At 51.8% G+C, this 15,557-nt stretch overlaps 1 protein-coding gene across 8 annotated transcripts in view; it reads right to left on the bottom strand.

Annotated features, from left to right (window-relative positions):
- Positions 1 to 15,557, bottom strand: part of LOC128889402 (paired box protein Pax-5-like) — a 114,550-nt gene that overhangs the window by 4,541 nt on the left and 94,452 nt on the right. For 2 of the 8 annotated variants that reach the window (XM_054147010.1, XM_054147016.1), the window contains 6 exons: positions 7,526 to 7,782; positions 3,920 to 4,002; positions 3,283 to 3,580; positions 1,947 to 2,045; positions 1,046 to 1,276; positions 519 to 614 (listed from right to left, as the gene is read on the bottom strand). In XM_054147010.1, coding sequence (XP_054002985.1) covers positions 519 to 614; positions 1,046 to 1,276; positions 1,947 to 2,045; positions 3,283 to 3,580; positions 3,920 to 4,002; positions 7,526 to 7,782 — 1,064 coding nt within the window. Of the gene's footprint in view, positions 1 to 507; positions 615 to 1,045; positions 1,277 to 1,946; positions 2,046 to 3,282; positions 3,581 to 3,919; positions 4,003 to 7,525; positions 7,783 to 15,557 lie in introns of all 8 variants that reach the window. The other 6 variants (XM_054147017.1, XM_054147011.1, XM_054147012.1 and 3 more) reach the window with 6 other exon arrangements.

Below are 15,557 nucleotides of genomic sequence, written 5' to 3'. Positions count from 1 at the left end.
AGGGGAAAATGTAAAGTCGCGGCTGCGAAACTTCGGTTCCATCGGTGTCGAGCTCGGACACGTCGTTACGTCACAAGGAACGGGCTAACAACGTATCGCGTGCCCGATAAAAAATTGTTTATTATTCCGTTCATTCTTATGCGCCGAATACGCGCATTTCACCCGGAGGTGGGTATCGCGATCTACGAAACGCGCCGCAATCGTCCATTATGAAAGCCGGGCATCGAGTCGTGGCTACTTTAAAACCGGCCCCCCTGTCCACGATTCCGCGAGCTTTTTGCTAGGTCCGATCTTATCCGCGATACCTTGAATCGTAATAAAATAGCCGTGGGTTTCTTCAGTTTTAGAAAGTCCGATCCAACTGTACCGGCGTTTTTCAATTAACCGCCAAGCGCGATTCAGCCAAGACAACGGAGTTCGCGCGCTCGATTCACGACCGGATTAACCCATCGATGAGTTAGCACTCGACATTTCGTTGACCCTAACCTAATCGGCACTCATACTCACTGTTTACTTACTGAGCAACCCGCTTGTCGCTGCTCCATAACCATAGCCACTGTAAGGTGCGCTCGAGTATTGAGAATACGCTGCGCTGTACGCGTAGTCGCCACCACCTAAACAAATATCGATCATCGTCAGGTTAGAATGCCGATTCCCGGGGGGTAGTTTCAGGGTTGGAGAGTTTTAAAATGCGACTCTACTTTTGATGCTTCGATAAATTGCGAGACAGATCATCCGCGAGGTGTCGAAGAAGATGTTCTTAAGCTAGAAGCTATCGTAACTCTATATCGTAAATCTACGCATTTTTGAATCACCTTGTTCCGAGCACCCCGCGAACGTCGATTTCGAGCGAGTTTGGTCCGGATCGAAATGCAAAGGGTATCCAAACAGCTTGCCGTTATCTACTCGGCTGGCTGCGAAGCTGGGTAAGTCAGAACGTCCTCGCAGGGCTCTGACTTACCCTCTGCGTGACCCAACGATCCCGCGGAAGGTCACAAGGTGCGTTTATCTTTGATAAAGGAAGAGGCTGTCCGCTGGTACTCACCGGTGGCGTAGTGTCCGAAACTGGGGAGCATCGTGGAGTACGGCGGTATCGCAGACGCTACTTGGGGTTGAGAAACTGGCGGCTGCAAGACCGTCAGTCCGGGATCCCCTCCGGGGGTGTTGGGGGCCGCGGGGGTGGCGTTTGTCTCGTTCTGCAACGAAATCGGGGGACTTTGCTCGCCCCCACCGGCCCCCACCCCTACGTACGCCACTGCGACGGTACCGCTCTCTGCTATGGCCATGCACAACAACAACACGACATTCGAGTCAAGCACTAGCTAACGATCAGCGCCTTACGTCTAAAGCTTAATTAAATTGTCTTTGGAACCATGGGCGTCGGGACGGTGATCGTATGGAATTCGTCGTGGGGGGGGGTCGTTACGCGATCCGTCGCTGAAACGCAACGACGCGCGACGCGGTCTGGTTCTTCGAGGGGTTTGGTGTCGGCAAGATTCTTCGATAAGGGAAAACTGGCTACGTTTACGCTATTTTCGACTTCGCGACGTGGCAAATTGAACCAAACCTCGAACTTTCGATGCAGTTCCTTAGTGCAGAACGCCAGATATAGTTATTTTCGATACCTGAAGCTTGTTCCGGGGGTGGAAATATTGTAGCACCTTCTACAAGGGGCTATACCGAAATCGCTGTTTTTTTAACGAAACGTATCAGATTCGTAAGTCAGCCATGAATATTCGACGCGCATTTCTTTTCGTTCAGTGGGGGTGAAAACAACCCTCACGGACCAGACTTCGGTATAGTTCCTTCTCGGGGGCGGTTGCTGGTTACTTCGTTGCGTTAGTTTGGAGACGCGTATATCCGAGGCTTTGAATTTCACGCCGGAGGCGCGCAGTTGTTAGCAAATGGACGCGAGCGCAAGAAAATTAAAGAGGTGGCGAACTCACCGGTGGTGTGGTAAGGAGACACGTTAGCCCCGTCCAATGTTTGGCTAAATTTTATTTCTTGCATCGTCAGTGGCGCGAGCGGCGTCAAAGTACCACCTGCTAGTAAGGGATCCCCATTTTTCTGTTATTGTGATTTTTTTAATCGACGGCTGACGATCAAGGCGGAACGTTGTACATCGCGCGACTCGCGAAAACTCGCTCTCGACGTTGACAAACCCGAGCACCTCAACCTTTTGAAAACGCCTCCGCACGTTCGTCGACGAAAGGTCGGGCGAGAATTTAGGTTATAGTTGCGAAGACTTTCGAACCGGTGTTACGGGGTGGGAGCATCTTTCGCGAACTCCGTCCGAGAGTCTCTCCACCGAGACGCTGGTCCTCGTACATATTAACGGCGAGCCAGCAAGCCGTGGAATCGACTTGGCCCGGTCGCGTCGTCCTTCAAAAATTCTTCGATCTCGGCCGAAGATCCTCGATTGAATTTCATGAGATGAAGCGGCCGTTACACGCCTCGGTTCGTCCATTCCGAAAAGCACCGAATGAAAAAGAACTCGCGCCGCAGCGTGACCGAGTTGCTCGCAACACGTGCCCGCTTGAGAAAGTTCTCCGAGTGTGTTGCGAACGTGTGAGCGTGTAACTCGTCGAGGGTTACTTTTCGATACCGTTTCCAGCGATACGTTCCGCCGTTGATCGGCCGTCGTTGAACGGCGAGAGAACGATAGAAACGAGAGAACGATCCAGAGGACTCTGGACTCGATGGTACGAAGACAAGAAAAGAAGAGAAGAGAACGAACAGAATTTTCCATCACCAGCCTACGCGAGCTCTGTTTGCAGGTGTCGTAAGCGAAAGTGGTTCGAGTGAACGAAAAAGACGGGGTGGACGAGTGGGATAGCCCCGAAGTAAGATGGTACACCCCTAAGCAGAGAACACCGAGAGAAACCACCGAGTGGAGCGTTCCGCCACCTCTTCTGGCGCCGTTGCCGCTGCTCAGCACAGCTCATGCATTATTAAAGCCATGTATTTAGCCGATATGGGTATGCAAAGCAAGACGTAAGCCGCAATAATAAGCGTACAGGGAAGAGGGTAGGACGAGGAAGAGCCAGAGGTGGAGAGAGAGAGAGAGAGAGAGGGAGAGAGAGAAGACGGAGAGAAGGAATCGTAGAATGGAAGAAGGAGGGATCGACGGTGGTTTGGTAGGTCGACGCAAAGGGGCTCGATGGTACACGAGTATTATATACAAGAGGTTGTGGTGCACACACTGTCCGGGATTTTGTGCGAAGAAGGGATGACGGAAAGGAGGGTGCAGCAGGGTGAAAAGAGAGAGAACGAGCCGCTCACCTATGGTGCCCCCTATGGGCGGGGTGTAGAGATGGGGCGTTTGCGCCTGCGTCATCGTGCTGATGGTGCCCAGGGAGTCGTACAGCTCGGCGGAGGTGGCAATAGCGTTCCCGGGGAATCCTCCGTGTTCGTAGTAACCTCCGCCACCGCCACCTCCGCCTCCGCCGCCGGTTCCAGTGCCGTTCGTGCCGCCGGTTCCAGCGCCGTTCGTGCCACCGGTACCACCGCCACCGCCTCCGCCACCGAGCTCGCTCAGGAGCTTGTGCTCGTCCTTGATGCTCCATTTACTCGACCACAGCTGCAACAGAAGGCGGATGCTCGAGGCAAAGTTCGAGTGTCGGGAGAACGGGCTGCTTGTTCTCGACGAACGATTTAGATTGACTTAGGTGTTGACCTGGTATCCTCGACTCTTCCTTGCTCTTTCATCTTCGAGCGTGCGCGAATTACGGCGTCGAAGCTTCCCGTTGTTTCATACGGAGAGTTTCGCAACGTATGGACAATGGAAAATGATCGCAAAGTTTCTATTAAATTGTCAGAAAACTTGTATATCGTCGATCGAACACCAGGTCAAGGACACAGTCAAGGATTCCTTAAAAATGAAGTCGAGCAGGAAGAGCATTCGTCGTCGAATACGTACGTTCGAGTACAGCTGGTCGCCGTTGTAGCTTCTCTGTCTCTTCATGTCATCCTCGGGATGATCGTTCAGGTCTCGGTTGTCGTCTGAAATGAAATTACCGTGGTGCTGTAGGATGTTTGTATGGAAACGTGATGTAATCGAGTGGTCGTTCGCTCCCTAATGCCGCGTAATCGAGGCAGGCGTTCGAATGCGACGATCGACGACACGGGGGCGACGGGAACGAAGGCAAGTCACCTCCAGGCGCGATCGCGGCTACCCGCGTCGGGGAGCATACGCGGCGGGGTTGTGGCCGCGTATTACCCACGAATCAAGACACAAATTAAACGTGGCCGCGCGAAACTAAATTGAATCTGTCGGACGGGTTGAACGCGGCTCGCGCATAGACGGTGTATGGCATTGATAGATAGAGAAACAATTTCGATTCCATTATACGTCTTTATTATCTCTCGGCCATCCCAGCGGTTTAATATAGAAACAAGCACGTGGGACGGGTGTCGGTACATCGGCGGGGGATGGTTACCGCTATACCCTTTTAGTGGCCGACGCGGCGGGTCGCGGCGCGGGGGCGGCGAACGAGGAAGGATGAAACTGACCAACGTTTCCAGCCAGCAGAAGTGGAAGGGGGAAACGGACGAGGCCGGGACGGGGGTAGATGGTCCAACGTTCGGGTATCTCGAATAATTAAATGACCATCCGAGGGTAGATGGGTGGAGTACCTAGCATAGGGCTCGTTAAACCTCCCTGTCAAGTTGTGATTGTCCGGCTGGCCGGCCGACGGTCCCGACCATTCGACCGGCAGGGTTTGTTCCTGGACCGCTATAAAACCCCTGTTTCAAACACGCCGCACACCGGGCACCGTGGGCTTCCATGAACTTGCTTGAATTTTACGATTCGATCGGCCGAGTTAATCGTGTGCTCTCTGGTATCTACCCACCGGGCCCTGGTTTTCGCGTAACGTTGGCGCCACAGATTTCATTAGAGTTTAGAACGCGTCCGTACGTTCGTTTAATAGGTAAGAACTGGAATCGAAAACGTACACCGATCCGTTAATTCGAAATCGAACGACCGTACGGATAACGACGTGGAGCTTTTGTCGCAGCCGTTCGTACAATTTTTGTCGCGCGAATCGAGGAGCGGCGATCGCGAGGGATTCAGATTCGTCGAAAAGTCGATGGATCCACACACACCCCCCCCCCTCCCCCCCGCGCAACCGTGTCGAACGCGTTATGCTGTCTAATGCAAATTCTTGTAGGTCCTGCGAAATTACAGTCACTGGTCCTCGACAGATTTGACAGTGGCTGTGAGTTATGGCGGAAGGAAGGTCAGCGTTTCTCCCCCTATCCACTCTCCCCCCCCCCGCCCCCCCACCCCACCCACCCCTCCCCCCGAAAAGAGCAGTAAATCGAATAATTCGATTGATGCCCGAGAGGGCAAAACGTCCGCGCGCGTCGCCGAGCGAGCGTTCGCGTTATTCGAAAGCAATTGAGTCAATGTTAAGCAATACAATACACGGGTAATAATGGACTCTGGGGTGAATCTGGTCCCGGTGTGTCCCCTACGTCCACGAATATAGGGTGGAACACGCCGGTCTTTTGGATTCCGCATGGGGCAAAAGCGCGCAGATGTAACGCGACAACAAACAACCCCCGATATAGATTGCAATGCTTCCCTCGAGAGGTTCTTCGTAAATTCGTAACAAGCCCCGGGGATTCTTCGATTTTCGGACGTCTTAGATCCCGTACGGAGCACATAAATAACAGGGCCGATGTACTCGGATGATTCCTTGGATATTCGCGTACTCGGTTCGTCCTTCGCGGCTTGCACGCGTAAATAGATCGACGATGCCCGTAAACGGAGCGTCGCGTGATATCAATTTGCTGCATTCCGACAGAGGTAAAAAAGACAAACTTGCGGTCTCCCGCGTAAGAGTGCTCGCTTCAGAAAAACTAAATTCCTGTCTATGCTTTTTTCGTCAAATTTCTCTTCGCGTCCAGTAACACGCATCGCGCGGTCGCCGTTGACCGCGTTCGCGCGACAAGTCATCGGCTCGCTCGTTGAAATTCCATCCAGTTAAAAGGTGCGCGCGGATACATCGATGATCTCCCAGGAGGACAGGGAGAGTAATGTGTCGTTGGGTCGAGATAGAAGCTGCTGTGGTCTGTGAAGTTTATAATCTAATACGCGTACCCTCCGCAGCCGCAAAACGCTGAGTGCTTTCGCCGCGGATGCGGCCACTTTTGCGACCGCATATCGCCGCTCTCATAATCCGATTATATCGAATTACTCGTGTACCATCGGCACCGGACCGCTCGCTGCGCGAGTACATACGAATCGATACACAGCTCGACGCAAAACGCATTCGTGGGACTTTGATCGAGGTCGCGTTCCACGGACCGTTTCCTTTTTTATCGCGAAAATCGCGAGAATACCCAATCGTACGTGGCTCGACTTTCGACGCGCAGCGTGTCTCGTTACGATCATTTATCGTCGTTAACTAAACATCCGAATTTCAACCAACGTCGATACGAATTTAGTCTCGAAGCAATGGTTAGTTACGCACCGAGGACCTGACGGCGCAGAACAAAAGCGTGGCGAGGAACGCGTCGCGCGATTCGCTCCGGGTGAAAACGAGTCGTTCGTTCGCGGTCCATTCGCACCTCGAAAAATTAATAGCGAATCGCTCGAAGTTTGGCGAACGCGTCCGAAACGTAGCTCCGAAGTTTCTCTCTTGGTTCGAGCAACGTCGGTCACGTGTACGCGACACGTGCCGAGAATATTTCGGGACGCGTTATTCACGCAATGACAGCAGAATGAATCGGAGCACGTGCTGCTCGACATTTGACCGATAACCTTGTCGCGCGTGTAGCTAATCTTGGCCGGATCGTGGCAAGAGGAGAACAAAATCGCTCGATTGCTGGCAAACAAAATAATCGCCGATTAATAGAGATAACTAACGTTCGCTGCTCGTTGCGATAGCTTTCCCAACCGAGATCCGCATAGCTTTGAAACAATGATACCCTCGTAAACGGATACCCTCGCGACTTTCTTCGGACGATAATCATCTACCAGCTCTTTTGTTTCAATCTAAATGGAACGATCAAAATTCCAAGTTTCGGCAGGGGTGAAGACAACGCGACCTCGCGAATTCGACAGGATGGCTCGGGTACCCTAATCAGGGGCGCCATTTCCTCGCTTTTCGCGAAACCGCTCGACTTCTCCATTGTTCTTGAATCTTCTCGCGCGAACCAGCGAAAATCGTGCCGATTTACTCGGGTGTAACGACGATCTAACAAGTGATATCTCGTTTCTTGCTTCGCCTTATATAACGCCGCGAGCTATCGCGAGTGAAATGTAGACGCGATGGCTTGCGATCCGATCTCCGGTTTACATAAGTACACGGATCTTTTTTTGTTCGACCCGTCGCGCGAAATGTCCTCCCATTTTCAGGTCGCCATCCGTTTGACACGACGCGATTTGGCGCGACGCTTCTAGACGGCCATCGGATCGCGAGTCCCCGATCGAGAGAGTAATCGGCGGCGATCAAGGAGTAGCGAAAGAGTTATCGCGGGTCGGGAGATCATCGACACGAAGAATTCAATGACTCACCGTCTTCGGAACGTTTTCTCTTGATGCTGTTGCCGTTCGGGTCCTGATGGTGCGCTGGGATTCCCAAGATGCCGCTGATGCTGTAAGCGTTGGGAGCGGTCGCCGCGGGGTGACCCGCTGCCGTTGCAGGTGCATGGGCTATCACCGACACGGAACCACCTGATCCTGGCTGACCTTGTTGCTGACCTTGCTGCTGCTGCGCCTGCTGTTGCTGATGCGCGTGTTTCGCCTTCTCCGCCGCTTTGTTCCTCACGATTCTGCGGACAATAGATCACGGCGTATAGAGTTTCTAGCCCCGTTAAAAAAGACCGCGACGGATCCAGTGTCCGCGGTGTCAAACGTATATTCCATCGCGGAGAAAAATAAATTACACGCGCGTCGCGAACGTGACTCGTAGGATAGAGAAGGCTGCATTTAAGCAGGAATTTCTAATCGAATTTAAACATGCTTTACAAAATTTATTGGAGTTCTTATTTTCAGAGTCGTCGTTTGGTCTGCGTCGCAACTGACGAACGCTACATAACAAATGATCCTGTACAGATTCTTCTAACCATAACTAGGATTACCAGACACCGATCTCCTAGTCACCGGCTTACTGGATGATTAATTACGATTACGCGGGTCGGTTCGAGCACACTCATTCCTCCCGTGGCTACCACGTTTCATACGCACTGAAACGTGCACCAGCACAGGCACTCTCGCGCCAGTCGTACGATGCGTGTACGCACGTATGTTGTTCGCCATTGTTCCGGGCAGAGCCATCGGAGCGCCTCCACCATCGATATGGAACGGCAACGTGACTCTGCGGAACGGTGGCGTATCATAATCGCATCGAGGAGAGCCCCGCAGACATGGAGCAGCCTTAACGAAGTCTCGCTCGTTCTCGCGGCGTTTTACTATCCTCGTTTGTCTTCATTTTCACGAGCGATAGGTCAGTGGTTACGCATCGGGACGAACCCCCGCGTAACGGATCGACGTCAAGTCCTTCGTTTCTGTCGTGGATGTTTGCGGGCTAGGTAATCGTGGGGGTGCAAGCTACGGCGATCAATCAGATGACACCTGTTGCCCGATCTCCCTGGCTCGTTCGCCACCTTCGCCAATTCGCAACAATTAGCAACGATCCTTATCAGGGTTAGACTCTGTGGTGGTTGGATACAGAGGATCCTAAATCGTCGAGAGCCGGAGGCGTCGGGGTTCTAGCGAAACTCGCGTCAACCCTCTCGAGATGTATCGGCTCGTGGTTTCAACATTTTTATCTGGAGCATTTCAATGTTCTTCGTTTAATACTTTCTCTAGAATAAACTTTGTCGATAATACAATGTTAAATTAGTCTCGATTTATCTATCGTCGAAGGCGTTCGAATTTGCTCGAGGGAAATGCATAACCATACGATGAAAATCGGACGCGTGGCGTCCACGATACGCGTTAAAACGTGACGGCCTCAGCCACGGCATAACGAGCACGATCGACGATCTAATAAGCGCAACGACGCTAAAAGAGAGTGTCCGTACAACAGGTGCAGATTTTATCGGTGCACAGATGCCGCGAACCGTTGCCACACCGCGTGTTTCGAGTGCCGAATAAACGGTAGCTTTTCGTTCAAATTCATCGACCGAGCGCCGTTTCTGTCTTCTAATTAGCATCGCGTTCGACGCGGTTGTTCGTTATCGATGCATTTATAAGTATTAACGACCGTTAGCGGCTCGGTGCAACACGTTGCATGATTTATGTAACTCCGCCGTGGCGAAATTTATACCGAACGCTTTCTGTTCGACTCCTCCTTCGAGAGAGGATGCATCGATGGAAAAACTGCTTTCCAAAGTGTAGATTTTATAATCGTACATAGACGTTACGTATTCCGATATTCCCTCGTCGAGCATCGTGCAACGCTTCCAAGCTTTATTGCGGCTTCGCGACTTCGCTGTCAAACAGAAAGAGGGTGAAACTGTCGCTGCTGGAAAATCACATGGCGGTTTCCATTCACGGGGTGGGGGGTGGGGGGTGCGGAACCTCGCCAATCCTTCGTGGAAGCAAGAAGAGGAATTTCTCTCCGTCTATCCGTGGGTTCCCTTCGGGTTCTCCGTCGCTCTCACGGTCGGAACGCCTTGGAGAAACCAGAGGTGGCGCCTGGAGGAAGGCTGAACAGAATTATGAGGGTAGAGCGTGTCGAGGGTGCCACGTGGGAAGAAGCTATGCCTCCCATGGCGCCATCGGATCGTTCCCCAACGGCCACTCCTGAACTAAACTGCTCTACTATCTACCCTGAAGTGCCGCCGACCCTCCAATCCCTTCAAGTCAACTTTCCTCGGCTTTCGTTTTAAGCGTGTGGATGTCGTTCCGATACCTTTAACAACACCATCGAGAAAATAGGTGGACAATTATTACTTGACACCTTCCAACGACTTTCGGACTCGAGTTTCAACATCGGCGAAAAGAATCGCGGCAGTAGAATGCTCGCAAAGGCGGTTTCTACCGAAATTCTTTGAGTCTGGGCATCGCCATCGTAGTACGACAAAGGGTAGGAATATTCGTGGTCGATAGCTTAAGATACTCCCTCGACTCGTAGGTTCTCGGAACCAACGTAAAGTCATACGCGACCCAACGACGTTCCGAGAGTAGGATCAGAATAGTTGGTACGACGGCGGAGGATGAGTTCAGCTGTGCCACGGCTCTGGAACCACAAACTTTAATGTTGGCATTACTTTTATGCGCGACTTTATGCCAAGTATCCCATCAAATATATGACCCGCGGTCCTGCACGCTTCCCGAGGGGACGAGCACCTCTGAACCGCCTCCCGTTCCCCGCCCCCACGCTCTTACACTCCACCAAGCCCCCGTTCCTACGCGCGGCTAAATTATTGCGAATAAAACTTTATACTCAAATTACCTCTACGCCAACTTTATCGCATTTCGCTGGTAGAGCCGCCACTTCTCCCGGCCTCTGCCACCCTCTGACAGGTTCCCCGTCGTCGGGGGTTGGTGACTGGGCGGACTTAAATTTTCTGCCACGGATCGAGGTTAATTTCTCAGGGTTTAATACCAGGCTTTTCCCTTCGGCTATCGAAAAAGTCGTTTCGATAATTATCTTTGCTGGCCTATTTCCGAACGATCTAGTTCTCATAGAGGACTCTCGCGCTAAAAATTGGCTACGCGCTCTCAACAGATCCGTAGTCGAGAGACGATCCCCTAGCTCGATTACGATTTCAAAGACGCGTTAAGCCTGTTCGTTCGCGGCGCTAACGTGGACTTTAAAGTTATTACGCCCCATTTATATCCCGGAGAGGATCGCGGGGGATTTCAGGTGACTTTCGAGGATTTAGCGGTCTCGAGGCAGATGCTTCGACCGTACAGCATCGGAACGGGGGATCCGTTTTCTCTTTAACGCGGAGTCAAGGAAAGAGAGGCAAGATGGAAATGGTAGCAGGGGCAGAGAGGAGAGAAAGAGGGTCAGAACGCGCGAGAGAGTCGCAGAACTATTCCGTCGGGCTGTAGACACAATACGGGACTCGGTCCACGGCCATTGTACGCCCTTCAGTGCCACACAATGGCTGGAAAAGGTGTATCCTGATATTCCACCACCTCTCGAGAGGCTGTAATATACCCCGGAGCGTGCTGTACTCGCCACTTTTCGGTGTAGTACGGTGTGATTCTTGAACAAAAGCTACTCTCGAGGATACGGGGTTTACCGTTTCTGTTGCCAGTGTTGTCTTCCCGCATCGTTGTTAAGTATTTTTCCGGACTTCCTTCCATACGTGCGAATCTTGATCGTCAAAGAATCGAGGAAGGGTCGCTTCGTCAAGGATTACAAAGTCTTCTCTTTGACGTTAGTCCAATAGAAAACAAACGGTGGGTAGTTCGAGACTCGTAAGAATGACATCATAGTCTCCAAGGTTTTGTCAGACCTCGAGGATACGCCCCGTGCACCGTAGACGGCCAGGTATGGGATGAATTAAAGCAGAGCTACGCTGTACGACACCCCAGTACCGCATCCTAGTCATTTTGATGAAGTGTCCCCCTCTCGTACCAAGGGACGAGTATATTATTATATCCGGGGACGTAGTTCGCATTGTCAAACAGCAGCTGCCTGCTCCGTACACACAACTATATTAACTGCGACACCGTACCTACGGCCAACCATCGTCCCAAAGCATCGTATCCGTGCGCTACGTTCACGCTCAGATCGCTCACCGAGAACGTGTTTGTGTGTTTGTTTGCGATGGCTGGAGTACGGGCAACAAAAGGCGCTCTCCCAACAATGATACCGGCGAGTCAACAGTCACGAGGATCCTCTAAGCACAATGTAACACACGATTTATAATATATCGTCTATGCCGACACCTCTCGCCCCTCGAGCCGAGTCAAGAGGATTCGGTCTATCTACATGCTATTATGCGTTTCGAAACTCGGGGATTTATGCGTACGAGCGTCGCGAAAACGATACCTAAGCGGAGCTGTCGATCCTTCAAATTCTTGCGGCCTTTGCTTACGGTAATTTACATTCGGATGCAAATGTCAGGGATCGTGTTGCGCTGATTTCGAAGCAGGGAGCCCTAACGTGTTTGTTGGTACATCACAGCGAATTCATACTTTCGCAGTAATCCATTTGTTGACTTAATTAATAGATTCGAAGCGGTACAGGGATTTTTACAATTCGAGACCGTGCAGTTACGCGATTACGTGTGGCGAACCGTCGGCTCCTGGACGATAACCCCGGCGGCTGACGTCGCCATTTTGCGCCATGCTCGATTACTAGGCACATTACGTTAGCCGTGCGCTGTACAATAATATTCGATTAAACTTCTCTGTAATTACTTCATTGCAAATCGTCGATTAATCTTCGAATATTCGACGCTTCATTAACTGTCAATCATCGGCGTCATCAGGCTATTAAACGCCTATTTCCGCGAGTCATCGCGCGCCGCGTAGGAATTTCATCTCTTCCTTGTTAGCAATATCGACATTGCGATAGTCTTCGCATCAGTCATGGTAGATGTTCGTTTTACCGCTGTAGGAACTATTAGATATTATAAGAGGACGGTGTTTTCGCTTAGGGCGTCGTCATATTTTCTCGAAATTCGTCTGGTTCGCGTGTTCACGATTCCACGCGTCGTTCGCAAACATGGTCCTTGCTCGAATGAATCGAGAACACGGAACAATCACGGGAACGAGTTGCTAAAAAGAGGAGAGAGTTTCGGTCTTGGACGATCTTCCTTTGAACCGATTCGTACGGGACCGTCGAAATTATCGCGGAGGCGGATGTTCCATTTTCGTGCGAGTACGTAACCATGAGAAAGATCCTTTCCAAAGGTTCGCGAGCGAGCATCGACGGTTGTCGCCGTCCGGTGGGACAATTTTGACGGTGCAGTGCCCAAGTAACTTTGGTATTCCAGCTCTCGGCCAAGAACAAAAGGGGACGAAGCATTATGGGCTGGCAGAGTAGGCGGCCATCCGGTTTCATTGCGGTTCCGTCTGTCCTCTGACGTTTCCACGGCAACCTGGATTGCGTATCTCGGCCGGCACGGTCGTCCTCATCGTTGTCTTCCCCGTCATTGTTGCGGTTGTCGTCGTCCTGCTCGTCGTCGGCATCGATGTTCAACCCCTGAAGTCTCCCACCCTCTCCCGTATCGTTTCCCTTCGTTCGCCGACGGGGACGCGGAGGATCGGTAATTGTAACTTCATTTGAGGCTAATTTCGGCCGAGAGGGGGTATGATGAAACGCGGTAATAATTGCGTTATCCAGACAAAGGACGGTTATGGATACGCGCCGCCGCCACAGCCGCCACCGTCGCCGCTCCCAACGTGGAGCGTCATCGCCGTATCCTCCGCCCAACCCCGAGGGTGCTTTCGAGTAAGGTAGGAGGGGTCTGTCCGCTCTCTCTTGCTCGTTCTGCAAATATGGCTGCTTTAACGAAACTTCAGCGGCACGGTGCACCATATTGTTTTCCTCCAACCGCGTGTGCACCTTTTAACCACCACTGGAACACCGCGGTACTTTATTCTCGCTTTCATCTCGCCGTACTCGTATCGCGTCGTTTCGCCGGAGCTTGAGAATTTTGTTCCAAGTTTCTCCGAACACGAATTTTTGCGACGGTTACGCGTTTCGTCATCGTGATTTTTTCCTTTTCTCGTAGAAATGTTTCGCGTAGACAGAGGACACGGAACTGTACGTGGTCGTCTATGAGATATGTCTATCGCGAGGAAAGAAGAGAGACCAGGAGGTTGTCTCTTCTCATCCCCGTGGAACGCGCGACGAATACCGATTCGTCCGCCACGGAGAGGAGGGTTTCTCTTTCCGCGGAGTCGATGGAATGGTAAATAAGACAGTCGGGTAGGCAGGCGTTATTTATGGGGATGTAATTTAATAACCGAAAGATGAACAGGGAGAGATACCAGTGACGCCGAGCGGAAAGCCGAAAGTGGCATGAAAGTAGCAGCCATCCTATTGGCCACCCTTGTCTCCGTCGTCGCGGAGGAACAGCCGGCCATATGGCTCGGCTGCTCCTGCGCCGCTCTCGGCACTTGGAGGTTCCGGGGGTGCGAAATGATATGGAAGTAATGGAGAGCAAAGCAGACCCTGGTGCGCCTCCACGGGAGATTGACCCGTACGATAGCAGCGAAAGTAGAGTGGCGCGTTGCTGCTCATCGGAGAGAGCGATGACAGATTGATACAATTCCATCGAGACTCGACGCGACAGATTTCCTACCAACTGTTGTTGCCTTCGTTGGTCATTACGTCGAATTAAAGTTACGGGGAGAAGATGATGAATCGCGTCGAGTCGAACGATTTCGAGTAACAGAAACGTCGCCGATCTACGACGATAAAATTCGCGACGCTGCTGTTCGATGGTTGGCTGGAAAACCATCGTTCGAGACAGCGTTGGCCACGCGGGAGGAAGCATCCGCGAGCGGGAACGACACAGGAAGCGAAGGGAGTCGTCTTCCCTTAGCCCCGATTCGGTATCCATTCGATCGAAGCCGCAAGATAGGGCGAACGCGAGGCACACGCGAGAGCGTAACGTCGGGGGTTGCGTCGAGGAAACGAGAAGAAGGAAGCTGTGAACCCGGCGTAAAGCCCTCGGGCGAACCTCGCTCCTTATCGATCTGCCCCTGAGACTTCTCCGACCAAGGAGGAACGACGAGGAGTGCCGACGAGATTCGGGGAGGAACGGAAAGAGAAGGAGAGGCTGGAACCAGAGAGTAAAGCGGTGCCTTGGCTGAGTTTGTGTACGTGCAAGATAGACCTCGAATGAGAGCCGTCTACTCGACCGTGACTCCGCACCCGTACCCGAGCCTATCAATATTTCCTCCCGAAATCCGACGCGGTATCATCGGCAATTCCTCCCTTCTTATTTTCTACTTCTCTAGCCTCCTTAGCTTCGCTTTTCTTCGGTTAACTTTCGCGTCAAATAACGCTAACATTTCCGTCCTTCTTTGCTAATCGAACGCTTGCTTCGAGAAGAGAAATCGTTGGAGGATTTGTTCGTTTTGATCGAGTTTAGGTTTCAAGATCACATGCAAGTATGTACTTCGATTGGTATAACAATCGGTTACTTCGAAGTTTCATCGTCCGTGTCATCGATCCTTCGATCAAGTCCTCCGATTGGAACCTTGTTCAGCTTCTCGATACTTCCTATGCAAATCGAGCATTTTCTTGTAGCGAGACTTCTCCAATGTTTATTTCCCAGCGCGCGAGCCGTAGAGGAAGCTATGAAACAAGCGAGCCGTCAGACGAGTTTGACGAGTTCCGATAAAGGACGCGAAAAGAGGTCGGAAAGGAAAAAGGGTTAGCTCGGCGTTGATTTACCAAACCAGAAACAATCCCCGAACAGTTAGCGTCCCATCTTACTCCCGTTTTTCGTCTGTTTTTCTACTCTCCTCGAACCCGCTTCATACTCAGGATATATAACTGTTATTTTTCGCGAAAGCCACTCCATTATTTCGCTCTCCTCGTCCGCTTTTTCACCGCACCGATATATACCACCGTCTCGGTTCCTTTCTCTCCGCTTCTGTCTCTCCTTTGCAGACGGTCCTA

Source organism: Hylaeus anthracinus, unplaced genomic scaffold, assembly GCF_026225885.1.
Source record: "Hylaeus anthracinus isolate JK02 unplaced genomic scaffold, UHH_iyHylAnth1.0_haploid 11997, whole genome shotgun sequence".
Lineage (NCBI taxonomy): Eukaryota > Metazoa > Arthropoda > Insecta > Hymenoptera > Colletidae > Hylaeus > Hylaeus anthracinus.
Note: the sequence above shows the minus strand (reverse complement) of the source record. Positions and strands in the feature narration are given on the sequence as shown.